This window comes from Balaenoptera borealis (genome assembly GCF_965194805.1).
Source record: "Balaenoptera borealis genome assembly, chromosome: X".
Lineage (NCBI taxonomy): Eukaryota > Metazoa > Chordata > Mammalia > Artiodactyla > Balaenopteridae > Balaenoptera > Balaenoptera borealis.
In genome coordinates this window covers 35,877,279-35,890,039 of record NC_138881.1, presented here as the reverse complement: position 1 = coordinate 35,890,039, position 12,761 = coordinate 35,877,279, and the positions used below count along the sequence as shown (strand labels likewise).

Below are 12,761 nucleotides of genomic sequence, written 5' to 3'. Positions count from 1 at the left end.
GTTAAGAATCCGCCTGCCAGTGCAGGGGACACGGGTTCAAGCCCTGGTCCGGGAAGATCCCACATGCCGCGGAGCAACTAAGCCCGTGCGCCACAGCTACTGAGCCTGCACTCTAGAGGCCGCGAGCCACAACTACTGAAGCCCGCGCGCCTAGAGTCCGTGCTCCACAACGAGAAGCCATAGCGATGAGAAGCCCGCGCACCGCAACGAAGAGTAGCCCCCGCTCGCCGCAGCTAGAGAAAGCCCGTGCGCAGCAACAGACCCCAACGCAGCCAAAAATAAATAAATAAAGAAAACTTAAAAAAAAAAAAAAAAAGAAGTAGATCTTCTAAGGACAGTGAGAAGTGGGGTGGGGGTGGGGTAATCAAAGTGGAAGTAACGGGCCCTTTCACCGCCAGGAGACGGGTAGTTCATAGTTGGGAGCGCTTCTAATTTTGCCGGAAACTCAAACCACTGTCCTTTCTCTGGTTCAGGCCTCGGAACTGGCTGCTGCTTTCAGACATGCTCAAGAAATTGAAAATGTCCTCCCGCATATTCCGCTGCAATTTCCCAAATGTGGAAATTGTCACCATCGCGGAGGCCGAGTTCTACCGGCAAGTGTCAGCAAGTCTCTTATTCTCTTGCTCAGAAGACCTCGAATCCTTTAATCCTGAAAGCAAGGAGCTCTTAGATCTGGTGGAGTTCACGAACGAGCTTCAGACTCTGCTGGGCTCATCCATGGAGTGGCTCCACCCCAGCGACATGGACTCAGACGACTACTGGTGAGCTCGCCGGGGCCCGCCGTGTACAGTGTGTCATAGTGTTAATCCTTGTGCATATGTGTCATAATACGACTATTTCTGTAAAGAAAGGACACTATTACATATGAAAATATCTCTTCTTTATATAAGAGACACGACTCCAGTCGGAAGGACTTAGAAACATGTTTTTTTCTTTTTAAACTTTTAAGTCAGTTTTTATGAAATTGTTATAATGTTTCTTTACTTTTCAATGCACACATGCTTTGGGATATGTTTGTTTTTACTCGGAACAATTGTTTCTTTTCTTTTTTAAGGAGAAAAAAAAAAAATAAGGAAAAGGAGCTCCACACTTTGACTTAATTTCATACAAAGCTCCGATGACAGAGGCCATAACTGTTGAGAGAGTGTGGTCAGAACCGTGTGGTTGGTTTGGGGGGTTGAATTCGGGGAAGGCACTTGGCGACGTTGTAACTTTATGTTTTGTTTACAGAGTACCTGCTCAGGCCAGGTCAATGCTACTGGATGTGATCCAGTAGTGTGTAATATAAATTCAAACCATATCCACACACAACAACTAATTGTATGAAACTTTTATATCCTAATTTAAAAGCTGTGAAATTAGTTTTCACGCATCAAACCGGATTGTTTATATGTTTAAACATTTTATGCTCTTATTTAAAGAAGACTTTGAGCTATTTTTTTCTGTACCCTGTAAAATACTGAAAACTAACATAATATGTTGAGGTTGCTTGAAATTGTACATAAAACTAAAATTTTCTGAATTGTGTGTTTATGTTTGAAATCTGTGTTTTAACTTTGTAAGTAAATTCTCTGCCTTTGTATTTATATTTTACAAAAATTTTCTTAAAAGGCAATAAACCTGTTGAGGAAAGGAGAAAATTGAAGTACCTTGTTTCCTATGTATTTTCCTAAAACATTACTGTTGTCACAATTTTTTTTTAAAGTGGTGTTGATGTTCGGTTCCCTATAGATAACTTCAGGGCAATTTATAGTCTCTATAAACTGAAACAGACTAGAGGATTTCAGGAGAGTGAGACTCTGAAGACAATTTGAAGTTCTATCCTGAAAACTCAATTCATAGACATACATGTTGATGTTTCTCAGATCCTTCTCAGCCTTATCTCCTCTGATGCCCTAGTAGGCTTTTACGTTGCCTTTGACCTTGATGGACTACGGTAGCTTCATCATGGCCAACCCTTTATCTTTAGGAATATTTTTTTCCAGAAACAGGACTTTCATTGTGTCACTTCTCCCTCCAGACCTCATGTTTTTCTGTGACCTTTTAACATGAAGTCCAAACCCGCTTGGCCCAATAGTCAAGGCTTGTAGTTTTGACCACTCAGCTACTCTACTGCTCTTACTTCTTGCAGCAGTATCCCTGTTGGGTACTATCAGTTGGCACTCAATTTCCATCCTACATCCTTTTAATTCCTTCTTTCATTGCAGAGGCTAGAAACCTGAAAACTACTAGACTCATTTGCTGCTAGGATTCCAGTTGTAGTGACTCGACCAGCCTTCCAACACTGGGTCTTCAGCTTTGTGGGTAATGAGACACAGTAGTGATTGTGGTGATGCCTGGATGACAACCTCAGCAGACTGTTCTTAAATCCAGTGGTTCCGGTGTCATCCCTGACTCACGTTCCTCCAGCCCTCCCAAAGATTTTATAAGCATCTGATTTCCTTGTATCAAATCCATTTGGGATCAGAATGCCCTTAGTGCTTTTCAGTCTCGCAATGAACCCTGAGAACACCTAGGCAGAGCAGACGGAAGGGGACATGGAGATGATGTACTTGAGTGGGGTCGTAAAGTATGCAGACGGAGGGGACCTGCAAGCTCTGTGACCTGGCAGGTGGGAAAAGAGAGCCGTGTTTGGGAATGGGGAAATCCAGCAGTGTCAGAGGTGGAAATGAGAGAGGGCCCATTGTTGGTGAGTACCAAATGATGCTTGGGATGTATCCTGAAGACAAAAGGGAACCAACAGTGCTCTTGATTTACTAATTTTTTGATCATAAAAAAATACACTTTCATTCTTTTTTTTAATTAAGATATGTGAGGTACATCCTTAACTTTTTTTTTAAAATTTTATTTATTTATTTATTTATTTATGGCTGTGTTGGGTCTTCGCTTTTGTGCGAGGGCTTTCTCGAGTTGCGGCAAGCGGGGGCCACTCTTCATCGCGGTGCGCGGGCCTCTCACTGTCGCGGCCTCTCTTGTTGCGGAGCACAGGCTCCAGACGCGCAGGCTCAGTAATTGTGACTCACGGGCCCAGTTGCTCCGCGACGTGTGGGATCTTCCCAGACCAGGGCTCGAACCCGTGTCCCCTGCATTGGCAGGCAGATTCTCAACCACTGCGCCACCAGGGAAGCCCCTACACTTTCATTGTTTTAAAAAAAATCCCAGCATTTCAGAAATAGAGGTTCTTGTCATCCCAAGCCAACCCTTCCTCCCATTCCCCACTCCGGAGTTAAAACCAGTGTTCACAGTTTGCTGAATATTGTTTATTAGGAAGTCATCTCAAACAACAGGAGAGAAAGACAAAGTAAATGACAAGCAAGACCTGCAGAAACGATCGAAACGAAAGAGCACTGGTGAGCCTGAACTACTATAGGTAACAAGGGGCTCCCGAGAGCCCAAATAAAAGCAAAGAGTAACTCCAAGGTATTTGGCTGTTTGTATTTGCATTTGTGCTGGAGGTACGGGGGGGGGGGGCCGAGACCAACTGAGGTTCTATCCTGAATGAAGGTGATTTTATTAATAAAGCCAAGAAAATAAGTGGGAGCCACAGGTTTAAGGGTTGCAGAGGAAGTAAGTAATGGGCTTGGTTTAGGAGACATTTAAGGTTGTGGTTTATGCAGTTGGAGGAGCTGTTGTTGAGTTAGAACATTTATTGTAAGAACCATCAGGGTGTTAGAAAACGTGGACAAAGAATAACTAGGGTATCTGACCCAGGTTATAGATGAGCTGCCCATGGCCTAGAAAAGTTTGGATGTCAAGGAATTCCCCATGGGTAAAGAGGAGGTACCATAGGTGTAGATGCCCCCGCCCCCCCCCCCCCAATGGGAGCAGAGGGGGCGCACCCACTGGGTGTAGAGGAGCTCTCCACAGTGAAGATACGGTATAAATGAGGTCATACTGGCTGAAGCGGGCTCCCAGGTATAGATTCACTCATACTGCTTACCAAGGTGGAGAGTAGAAGTATGGTTCTTCTGAAGGTGCCTCTAAAGGGCAAGGTCATTCCCTTTGTCTGGTCCTACCTCCTGGCTACAGTGCGGTTGTGGCAGCTATAGCCACAGCACCCACCCTGGACCATGAAGCATGGAAGTCAAGCGGTCAATGTATTTGGAGGAGCCTGGGTGCCTGAGGACCTAGTGGCACAGAACCACCATACCAGCCCTGCCCTGCTCTGCCTGCCTTTTATGTTTGAGAAAAATAAACAGTTCTGTTGAAACCACTGTTACTTTGAGTTTTTCTACGACTCCCACCAAATCTAATCTTAATATGCTTATCATCTGTGTGCACTTGGGCATCTTCCTCTTTCAGCCTCATCAAATTGGCCCAATAGTGTAACAGCAAAGGGGTGAAAACACCCAAATCACCATCAGCCGGGCCCTGTCTGAAGTAACAGTGGTACATCTGCACAGTGGGTACTATGCAACTGTACAAGGAATTGAGAGCTAGCTCTAAATTGCTTTAGAAATGGTGACCTCTGGGTAAAGAAGAACAAGCTGCCAGGAAAAGGGGTGGAAGCTTCACTTCTCTGAATGTTCTTATAATATCGATTTGACTTTAGAGTTTACATAATTATAAACCAAAAGCAATGTCAAATCAAAAAGCAAAATGAAACTGACCTTAACTATCCAGTCGGAAGCATAACCACACAGAAAGGAACTACTTCAAGTGACTTTAAAACACAATAAAGTGATTGTATAATCCCTTGCCCTAAGGACAAAAAAGTACAGAAACGGTTTAGATTATTTTCACTAATCCTATCCTTGGCGATAGTGTCAGCATTGTGATGCTGACACTGTCCTGTTTGTGTCGTGAGATGAAGCAAAAAGTATTTGGCATGGTTGAGAACTGGGGATTTTTAGCATGGGAGAGGAGATGCAAATATAGGATTGGTGAGGTTAAATAGAAATTGTGTAGTCCTTGGGAATTCCCTGGCAGTCCAGTGGTTAGGACTCTGTGCTTTCACTGCTGAAGGTGCAGGTTCGATCCCTGGTTGGGGAACTAAGATTCCTCCAGCCACGAGGTGCGGCCAAAAAAAAAAAAAAAGAAACGAAAAGAAAAAGAAATTGTGTAGTCCTGAACTTGAATTAGAAGTATCAGTATGCACTCATGATGAATTTAAAAAAAAAAAAAAGGTTTCCTTCTGTCCACTGAAAATACCTAGAAATAATAACTAATAGAAATGAGCACCACCAACTCCCAGACTGTGGTTTCTAAATACCTTTTCTCACTAAAGAGAATGGAGGTTCCTTTGAGAAATGGTTGATCCCAGTGAGAGTTGGCAGGGAGTATGGACATACACAGTAGAAGCTGGTAGGGCTGTGTCAGACTCAGTAGCCAACTTGGAGAAACCCCTATAAATATGGGCCACTTTTAGCATCAGTGAGGATAACTGCAAAGAATATAAAGTAGTTCCCCACCCCCCACACCTGCAGTTTCGCTTTCTGAGGTTTCAGTTACCCACAGTCAACCTTGGTCCGAAAATATTAAATGGAAAATTCCAGAAACAATTCATAAGTTCTAAATTGTGCACTGTCCTGAGTAGCATGATGAAATTTTGCTCCGTCCTGCTCAGTCCTGCCCAGGACGTGAATCGTCCCTTTGTCCAGCTTATCCACGCTGTACATGCTACCTGCCTGTTAGTCACTTAGTAGGCAACTGGGTCATCAGATCAACTGTCGCGGTATCGTAGCCCCTGGGTATAGGGTTTGATACTGTCTGCAGTTTCAGGCATCCACTGGGGCGTCTTGGAACGTATCCCCCATTGATAAGGGGGGAGTACGGTAAACATTAAATATGTTCAAATCCATGAGTTCATAATGAATGGTATATATAAAACAACAAACTCATTGATCTCTTTGGAGGGATGATAGGGAAAACCTCATCATTTGAAACTGGCAAATATAGGGGAAAAAATGAAGCATTTCCCTGCCTTTCCTACATGAAATGTTTTGCTTTACAACAGTATTACAGCCAATATAAGGTGTTATCAGGTTACAACCCTTAATGAAATAGTAGATCCAGGCAATGACCATTCATGAAAGCCAACATTACCGAAAATAGAAAGAAAACACAAAAAGGAACAACCAGGTATTCTGAGCCTCCTGATAAGCAAACACTTCACCTCCTATGAAGTAGTCTTGCCAAAAAATTGAACCTGAAACTGATGAGCTTCCAGACCAGCGCTGCCCAATAGAAATATGTGAGTCACCTGTGTAATTTAGAATATTCTAATAACTACATTTTTTATTTAGAGGTGTTTTGTTTCTTTTTTTTAGAGGGTTTTTTTGTTTCTTTGTTTGTTTTTGGCCACGCCACGCGGCTTATGGGATCTTAGTTCCCCAACCAGGGATTGAACCCGGGCCCTCAGCAGTGAAAGCGTGGAGTCTGAACCACTGGACTGCCAGGGAATTCCCTAGTAGCTACATTTTAAAAAGGGAAAAGAAACAGATGAAATTAATCTTAATATTTTAACTCAATATATCCAAAGCATTACCATTTCAACATGTTATCAATATAAAAATCGTTATTAATGAGATAGTTTACTTTTGTTTTTTTCTACTAAAACTTTAAAAAAATCCAATGTATATTTTATAGCACTTGTCAATTTGGACTGGCCACATTTCAAGTGCTCAGTAGCCACATGTGGCAAGTGGCTACCATACTGGACAGTGAACGTTTAGGATCTATTTACAATTTACAGGAAATACAGGGGACAGAAGAACGTGTTAGGACATTATGGGTATGCATTCAGCAAAAGCCAGATTGAGGCTCTGTAAGGCATGTGATTTGGTTTCTTCAAACTGTAAGTGGAAAAAAAAAAACAAAAACAGATCGAGGGGGGAACCTATAGACTAAAAGAGATTTAAGAGAAATACCAACTGCAAAATATGGATCTTAGAGTCCAGTTTGAACAAACTAAAAAAAAAATATTTGTGAAAAACAGGGAAATAGGAACACTGAACATTTTTTTTGGTAGAGACCTTATCTTTTAATAATACATGCTGAAATATTTATGGATGAAATGATAAGATATCTGGGATTTGCATCAAAATCATCCAGGAGGCGGGGGAAGGGGGAGGTATGTATAGATGAAACAAACCTGATCATCAGTGGGTAATTGTTGAAGTGGGTGATGGGTACATGGGGGTTTATTTGCACTATACTCTTCTACTTTGGGGTATATTTGAAATTTTCTACACTAAAAGGTTTTTGTTTTTTTAATGAGCACCAATACTTGTCTTTCAGAGCTGTGAGGATTAAATGAGAGCACCAAGCACAATACCCAACAGGTAGTAGTAGGCACTAGATAAATGCTTAGATTCCCCTTTCTAAAAAGTTGTATACTTAAAAATAAATAAATAAATAAAAAGACCCTGAAATGATCCTGTCTCTTCACATACAATTTGTAAATTCCTGCAGATTAGATTTGTTTTCCTTATCTCTACCATCTGGTGATGACCTGGTCACTGGGAAAACTGGCAGAGAGAAAAATTATGGCAAATGCTAGTCCTCAATGGCAAAAGCTCAGTCAGGGGTGGGGCAGGACTCTGTGTACACCTATTATATAGTTTTTAATGTTTTAAATATTCAAAAAACAAAAATAGATGAATAAAGATAAATGCTGAATTTGAATATAAATAGGAACAAATGAAACTTTGTATCCCATTGACAACATTACCACACAGAGTGTACGTCCTTAGTGGAATATATTCTAAGGACAAACATAACTGCAAAGATATCATGAACTTTACTTAGCAGATCTCTTGTAGTGATGTTTGTATTGAAATTGTATTTTATAGGCATTATAAGATAGAGCAAATAATAAATACATTGGTAATTTTGGGAACTTCTGTGTGAGAAAGGAGGTATGAATAGGGAATGTGCAGAAGGGAGAAAGAACCTTGTGATGTTGGATTTGAATTGTCAACTCAGTATTTAAACAAATACAAGCTCTGTCTGCCCACTAAAAGGGCCTAAAAAACATTGATACCCCGGTAGCAATGAACACATCCAGGACCAAGTTCTTGGTTTCTAAATACCATTCTCCACTACCAAGAACCAGGGGTTGCTTGAAAAAATGGATGACCCTGAGTCTGTAGCAGGGAACGTACAAGGTGAGCCTCACCCATAGAGGAAGAGACTGGCACCATATGCCTCCCATCATGATGAATAAGAATAAGAAGGACACAGCATCACCTCTGCAGTGTTCTTGTCAAAAATTCGGAACCTGAATCCAATCATGAGGAAATGGATAAATCCCGAATGTGGGATATTCTGCAAGACAAGTGGCCTGGCTTTCTTTTATTTCTATTTTTTAATCACTGCCATGAAAAACAAAAGCAGGAGGGAATGTTCTAGATTCGAGAAGATTGAAGAGACAAGACAACGAAATGCAATGCATGAACCTTGATAGTATCCTAGATCAGGGAAAAAATAGTTATAAAACACTTGACTAATAAATTGGATAATAAGCAAAAAACAAGAACAACAACAACAACAACAAACCACTTTTGAGACTACTGGGGAAATTTTTAAACTCAATCTTATTGAGGTATAATTTAGATACAATAAAAGACACCCATTTTAAATGTATAGTTCTATGAGCTTTGACAATTTCATACCCATGTAACCACCACTCCCAGTCAAGAATCTAAGTTCCTTTGTGCCTCTTTGCTTTCAACATTCCCCTCACCCCAGACAACCACTGATGTGGTTTCTATCGCTACAGAGTCAATGGGGAAATTGAAATAAAGACCATAAATTAGAGGATATTATTGAATAAATGTAAATTTTCTTAGGAGTGATAATGGCATTGCAGTTATGTAGGAAAATGCTCTTATTCTTGGGCGATGTATGCTAGGGTGTTTAGGGGTGAATTATCATGATGTCTGTAATTTAGTTTCAAATGATTCAGCAAAAAGAGTATACACACACAGATAACAAAAGCATGGCAAGATAATAATTGGTGAATCTAGGCAAAGGGTATATTAAAGTGTTCTTTCAACTTTTTATAGGTTTGAAAATTTTCAAAATAATAAGTTTGAGGGAGGAAAAAAAAGAAAAAAATGTAATTTTCATCTCAGACTTTTTTCAATGCCTCTCATAACTGCTTCCGCAGAGAGAGATGAAACGAAGACAGGTTAAAACACTCTTCTTCCTTTTCTAAAAGGTCTTAGGATTCTGTCAGAAACAGAAGGCCCAAAAGGTTTTGCAGCCTCTCCCCACTAAGGCCCCTCCCAAAGCCCAGGTTCAGAGTTTGGGGTTTGGATTTGGGTCTGGTTTGGGGGAGGGGGTGTCTCTCCCCCTCACACTGAAGTCACTCCATATCTTAGTCTGTTCAAGCTGCTATTAAAAAAAGCCATAGACTGGGGACGTTATAAACAACAGAAATTTCTTTCTCACAGTCCTGGAGGCTAGAAGTTCGAGATCAGGGTATCTGCATGGTTGGGTTCTAGAGAGGGCCCTCTTCCAGGTTGCAGATTGCCAACTTCTCCTTGTATCCCCACATGGCAGAAAGGGGCTAATTAGCTCTCTGGCCTCTTCTTATAAAGGCACTAATCCCGGTCATGAGGGATCCACCCTTATGACCTAATCACCTCCCACAGGCCCCGCCTCCAAATACCAGCACATTGAAGGTTAAGCTTTCAACATATGAAATTTGAGGGAGACACCAACATTCAGTCCACAACACCCTCCTTCCCAGAGCCCTCTGGCTTGGACAAACGGGAGGATTGATCAGCCAGGCCTCACCCTGAGCAGCCTGTCCCTGCATGAAGTCCCTGCAGGCAGGAAGCCAGAACCAAGCTGCTGGAGAGGGTTGCTGTGCCGGCCATGAGAGCGCACTGTTCAGACCTGCCGCTCAGGGAGCATATTTCATGGAAGGCCCCAGCTGTCTTTCTCCTCTGGAACCACTACCGCGTTCAGGCCAAGGCTACATTTCCCCAGGGGGCGGAGGCTGTTCGAGCCAGTGACTGCGCACAGCAGCAGTACAGAGGCCGCTCATTCTGGCCAGATGTGGGGTTCCTCCAATGGTCGACTTTAGCTCAAGACTCTCCACAGCCTGGCTGGAGATTTCTTGGCACTACACTGCACTCTGAGAGTGTTCCTTCCCCTCTCCTTCCATGGGTGTCTGACCTGATTGAGGTCTGAAAGCTCTCCTTTCATTTTCCTGCTTCCTCGCCGACGACTGGCTTTCCTATCTAATCCCATCTTGGCATCTACTTCTTGGGCGACCCAAACGCATACAACTTTCCCTCTGCCACACATGCTATGAAAGAGGACTAGGACCAGAGTTAGCAGGCGCCCAGTATGACTTTGGAAACTGCTTTTTTCCCTCAAGGTGTTTATATTAAAAGTAGGCAGAGGAGGAAGAAGAAGAAAGAAAGAGTCCGCTTTAGATGACTGGTCAGGACAGAGAGGGCCTCTCTGGGAAGGTGGCGTTTTGAGCAGGCAAGTGAATAAATAAATTGGTTTATAGTCAACCAAAGAGATACTAGACCCCAGCTACACCAACCAAGACAGACGCATGTCACAAATGTAATATTGACCAAAATAGAAAGTGAGTTACGGAAGAATGTGTACAGCATGACATATTTCTCTAACATTTCCAAATAGGCCAAGTACCGTGTTATACTCTTAACGGGTTTCTGACCAGTTACTAAAGATATAAAAACAAGAAGAGTGATACATACTTAGTTCAGGATAGTTGTTACCTCTGTGGGGTGGGGGGGGCAGTGGAGGAAGGGAAATGGTTACTAGAAGGAGGAGGGCATGGGAGGGGGGAGGAGAAGGAAGACGAAGAAGAAGGAAAGAAGGAAGGAGGGAAGGAAGGAAGGAAGGAAGAAAGGGAATGCTGAGGATATGAACTTTGGAAGCAGAAATTTTTTTTTGACTGAAGCCTGTGTGATGCTTAAAATAAAATAACAAATAGTTTCTGGTCTTCAGGCACGTCCTATGTCCACAATCCTAGAAGGAAAATTATAAGAGTTTGCAATTATAGCTTATCTGTCTGGCTTACCTCTACAGATTAATCTCGCTAGCAGGTGGGATCATCACCCTGAACACGTTTTGGAGGTAACTGTGAGCCTGGTTGTTTGGCCCAAGACTGAACTTCTGCCTCTGTCACTCCCATCCCCAAATCTGCTAGATTTGCAAGGTCTATACAAGTCCTAACAATGCCCCCAGCCAAAGGCTTCAAGCTAAAAGGATGGGACGGAGAAGGACAAGCCTGAAACCTTTGTAAGTTGGCCTACTTGTTCTGTTACACCACGAGATTGCAGTTCCCCAGAAATGAGCAGCCTTCGTGGCCCATTCCCTGGGGTCGGAAGAATCTGCTTGTGCATGTGCAAGGCTGGCAAATTTAAGCAGAAGATAGGCTTAAGGAGACTCAACAAGGAGCAAGGAAGATTCCTGTCTCTTCTTCCTTCAGCCACCTTTCTCCTCCATCTTACACTTGATCTCTTCTAGTCACTCCCCTCCTTGCTTCCTCCCTGTTCCAGTTACCATGGCTACATAACAGTCACTCCCAAGCTTTATGGCTTATATTGGCATAAGGACAGGTACATAGATCAATGGGGTAGAATAGAAGAGAGCCCAGAAAGAAACCCTCACATAGATGGTCAACTGACTTTCAACAAGGGTGCCAGGACTATTCAGTGGGGAAAGGATAGTCTTTTTAACAAATGATGCTGGGAAAACAGGATCCACCTGCAAAGAATGAAGTTGGATCCCAACTTCAGACCATACCAAAAAAGAAACTCAAAATGGAGCAATGACCTACATGTAAGAACTAAAACTACCAAACTTTTAGGAGAAAACATTGGAGCAAATCTTGGTTAGGCAATGTTTTTTAAGATATGGCACCAAAAGCATGAACAACCAAACAAAAAATGAACTGGTGTATATATATGTATATATATATATATATATATATATATATATATATATATATATATATATGAATCACTTTGCTGTACACCTGAAACATTGTAAATCAACTGTACTTCAATTTAAAAACTAAAATAAATGAGGTTAAAAAAAAAGAAAATGGGCTTTCTCAGGATTAAAAACTTTTGTGCTGCAAATGATACCATCAAGAAAGTGAAAAGAGGGACCTCCCTGGTGGCGCAGTGGTTAAGAATCTGCCTGCCAATGCAGGGGACACAGGTTTGAGCCCTGATCTGGGAAGATCCCACATTCAGGGAGCAACTAAGCCCATGCACCACAACTACTGAGCCTGCGAGCCACAACTACTGAGCCCGTGAGCCCCAACTACTGAAGCCTGCTCGCCTAGAGCCCGTCCTCTGCAACAAGAGAAGCCACCGTAATGAGAAGCGCGCGCACCACAACGAAGAGTAGCCCCCGCTCGCTGAAACTAGAGAAAGCCCGCGCGCAGCAACGAAGACCCAACGCAGCCAAAAATAAATTAATTAATTAAAAAAATAAGATTGGAACTTAAAAAAAAAAAGAAGATATATCGATATAAATGGCCAAAAAGTACTTAAAAAAATATGTTCAAGATCATTAGCCATCAGGGGCTTCCCTGGTGGCGCAGTGGTTGAGAATCTGCCTGCCAATGCAGGGGGACACGGGTTCGAGCCCCGGTTTGGGAAGATCCCACATGCCACGGAGCAACTAGGCCCGTGAGCCACAACTACTGAGCCTGCGCGTCTGGAGCCTGTGCTCCGCAACAAGAGAGGCCGCGACAGTGAGAGGCCCGCGCACCGCGATGAAGAGTGGCCCCCGCTTGCCGCAACTAGAGAAAGCCC

The 12,761-nt window shown here is 42.7% G+C and overlaps 1 protein-coding gene and 1 long non-coding RNA gene across 11 annotated transcripts in view; one reads left to right on the top strand and one right to left on the bottom strand.

The window, feature by feature from the left end:
- The window catches only part of BCOR (BCL6 corepressor), a 116,213-nt gene extending 113,364 nt beyond the window's left edge, over positions 1-2,849 (top strand). For all 10 annotated transcript variants that reach the window (XM_082378043.1, XM_082378046.1, XM_082378045.1 and 7 more), the window contains one exon: positions 474-2,849. In XM_082378043.1, coding sequence (XP_082234169.1) covers positions 474-765 — 292 coding nt within the window. In that variant the 3' untranslated portion in view covers positions 766-2,849. The remainder of the gene's footprint in view (positions 1-473) is intronic.
- LOC309621212 lies at positions 1,014-11,894 on the bottom strand. Its single transcript, XR_014239826.1, has 2 exons — positions 5,421-11,894; positions 1,014-5,383 (listed from the first exon to the last, which is right to left on the bottom strand). It is a non-coding gene; the product is annotated as an uncharacterized lncRNA (long non-coding RNA).
- Between the last annotated feature and the right edge of the window lie 867 nt (positions 11,895-12,761).